At 33.8% G+C, this 2,757-nt stretch overlaps 1 protein-coding gene across 1 annotated transcript; it reads left to right on the top strand.

Annotated features, from left to right (window-relative positions):
* The first annotated feature begins 23 nt into the window (after positions 1–23).
* LOC107105084 (gastrula zinc finger protein XlCGF57.1-like) lies at positions 24–2,746 on the top strand. Its single transcript, XM_015405203.1, has one exon. The coding sequence runs from the start codon at positions 122–124 to the stop codon at positions 1,373–1,375; it is 1,254 nt and encodes a 417-aa protein (XP_015260689.1). The 5' UTR covers positions 24–121; the 3' UTR covers positions 1,376–2,746.
* Positions 2,747–2,757: the final 11 nt, after the last annotated feature.

Below are 2,757 nucleotides of genomic sequence, written 5' to 3'. Positions count from 1 at the left end.
TGCTGTGTTTGTCTTTCCAGACCGCCTGCAGGATTATGTTGGAAAAGAGGAGGAACCAGAAGCTTTGCAGATAAAAGAAGAGCAGCAAAACCCAGAACATCCCTGGAAAGAAGAGGAAACCATGGAGCTCCCCAAAAGTGAGCATGATGACCACCCTGTTGTGAAGCAAGAGACTGAAGATTTAGGAGAGCAACCTTCCCTATGCTTAACATGGGGAGAAAACTTTCTAAAAAAAGAACATTTCATTGTTCACACTCACACAGGTCAGAAGATTTATGAATGTCTGTCTTGTGGAAAAACGTTCACTCAGAAATCTAAACTTAATAACCACATCAGAACTCACACAGGTGAGAAGCCATTTTCCTGCACCATTTGTAACAAGAATTTTACCGAAAAGAGTAATTTGACCCAACACATAAAAATTCACTCTGGTGAGAAGCCTTTTGAATGTCTGTCCTGTGGAAAAATGTTTACAATGAAATCTAGTCTTGATAAACACATCAGAACTCACACAGGTGAGAAGCCTTTTTTCTGTACAATTTGTAACAAGAATTTTACTGATAAAAGTAGTTTGGCTAAACACATGAGAATTTACTCCGGTGAGAAGCCTTTTCAATGTCTTTCCTGTGGAAAAAGCTTCACCTTTAGGTTTGATCTTAATAATCACATCAAAACTCACACAGGTGAAAAACCTTTTTCCTGTACCATTTGTAACAAAGATTTTACTGAAAAAAATGGTTTGACTAAACACATGAGAATTCACTCTGGTGAGAAGCCTTTTGAATGTCTGTCCTGTGGAAAAAGCTTCACCTTTAAGTCTGATCTTAATAATCACATTAGAATTCACACAGGTGAGAAGCCTTTTGAATGTCTGTCCTGTGGAAAAAGCTTCATTAAGAAAAATAATCTTGATAAACACACCAGAATTCACACAGGTGAGAAGCCTTTTTGCTGTACCATCTGTAACAAGAACTTTACTGAGAAAAGTAGTTTGACTAAGCACATGAGAATTCACACCGGTGAGAGGCCTTTTGAATGTTCGTCCTGTGGGAAAACCTTCACTCAGAAATATAATCTTGATACACACATCAGAATTCACACAGGCGAGAAACCTTTTTCCTGTACAATTTGTAACAAGAACTTTACTGAAAAAAGTAATTTGACTACTCACATGAGAATTCACACAGGTGAGACTCCCTTTTTATGTCTTTACTGTGGGAAAAGCTTACGCTCGAAGTGTGATCTTGATAAACACATCAGAACTCACACAGGTGAGAAGCCTTTTTCTTGTACCATTTGTAACAAGAATTTTACTCTTAAATGTAATTTGACTAAACACGTTAGAAATCACACAGGTCAGAAGCTACTCTCTTAAATGATTTGTGAAAAAGGTTCTAAACGAGAAGGTAATTTGAATATTGAGATGACATTTATTCATGCATGATGTGGAATGATTTTTTTTTTTTTTTTTTTTACATTTGTTTCACATAAGTTGCAGCAGTTAGACACCACTGGTATGAACATTAGAGGTGTTTTCCATGTTTGACTGGTGATAAAATGTCCGTCTAGAAACTCCTTCACCTCATTACATGAGAAACTCACGGGTTAATGGTCCTTTTTCAGCTAAGTTTTGAGAAAGCCATTAATTAACAGCTCTGTTTACATAGAAACTGGAACAGATAAAGTTTTATATTGTATATTGTATTAAGTGTATGATCTGGTGAACTGTAAAGTGCCTTGAGATGACTTGTGTTGTGAATTAGTGCTATATAAATAAACTGAATTGAATTGAATTAAATTAAACCTGGTTAATATTCAGGTCCTGGGTGAATATCTGGATGTGAAAATTTTAAAGTTAATTATTTTGGGCCTGAGTAAATTGGATTTAAAGGGCCAAAAAAGAATTGTGCTAACCAAAAAAAAATGTTTACATTCACAATTTAATCATTTTCTGTAATTAAGGGAATAAAGAGCAATGATAACATCTTGGTTACAAATTAAGCAAGTTTGCTGTCCATAAAACAAGCACTTGAGAAGTTCTAGATGTTTGAATTGAAAAACATCCATACCAACCCCTACTGTGCCATTTTGGTATGGTGTGGCACAACTTTTTCTGAATGAATTTATTCAGAAAAAAAACTCATAATTTTTATTTTTAAGAAACTTTTAGCTGAATGATAAGCTATATGTTGGATATATTCCAGAAACAGACTTTAAAATAGATGAAAATATCCTCAGATGAAAATAAAGGCAATGGTACGAACCAATTAATGTGCTTTACTCAGTTTAGCTGATGTTTTTGGATTATTTTCTAAGAGGTTAGCTGTAAATGATCAGAGTTTAGCTAATTCAGTGTCTTGTTGGCTTTCATTAGCAATGCATTAATCAGCCCTGCTATTGTTATGTTATGTTATATGTTATTTTTTCTGATCAGTTTGAACCTGCTTTAACTTGGTAAAAAGCCTTTGTCTTAATAATGTATTGAAGAAATATGAAACTTATCTAGAAGTGTGAAGTTTCTGCTTTTCAAAGATTTTTTAAAGTATAATTTTCCTTTGAACTAATTCTAATAGTTTTGTTCTTGATTCTGTAGATGTTCTATTTACCTGCTATGATTGAAAGTAACTATCACCTATTTTATACAACTGATTTTATGGATTATATTGTGTTGTGGATGTTTTAAATTATTGTAATAACTTCTAAATTGATGAACGAGCAGCAATAAAAACCTCATGGATTGTAAAAATGTGCTTCTTT

This window comes from Cyprinodon variegatus, unplaced genomic scaffold, assembly GCF_000732505.1.
Source record: "Cyprinodon variegatus isolate N-32 unplaced genomic scaffold, C_variegatus-1.0 Scaffold2052, whole genome shotgun sequence".
Taxonomy (NCBI): Eukaryota; Metazoa; Chordata; class Actinopteri; order Cyprinodontiformes; family Cyprinodontidae; genus Cyprinodon; species Cyprinodon variegatus.
This window is presented reverse-complemented; position numbering and strand designations above follow the sequence as displayed.

Excerpts from the sequence above, each read along its gene's own strand:
- LOC107105084 (XM_015405203.1), top strand. The coding sequence starts at position 122 with ATGGAGCTCCCCAAAAGTGAGCATGATGACCACCCTGTTGTGAAGCAA.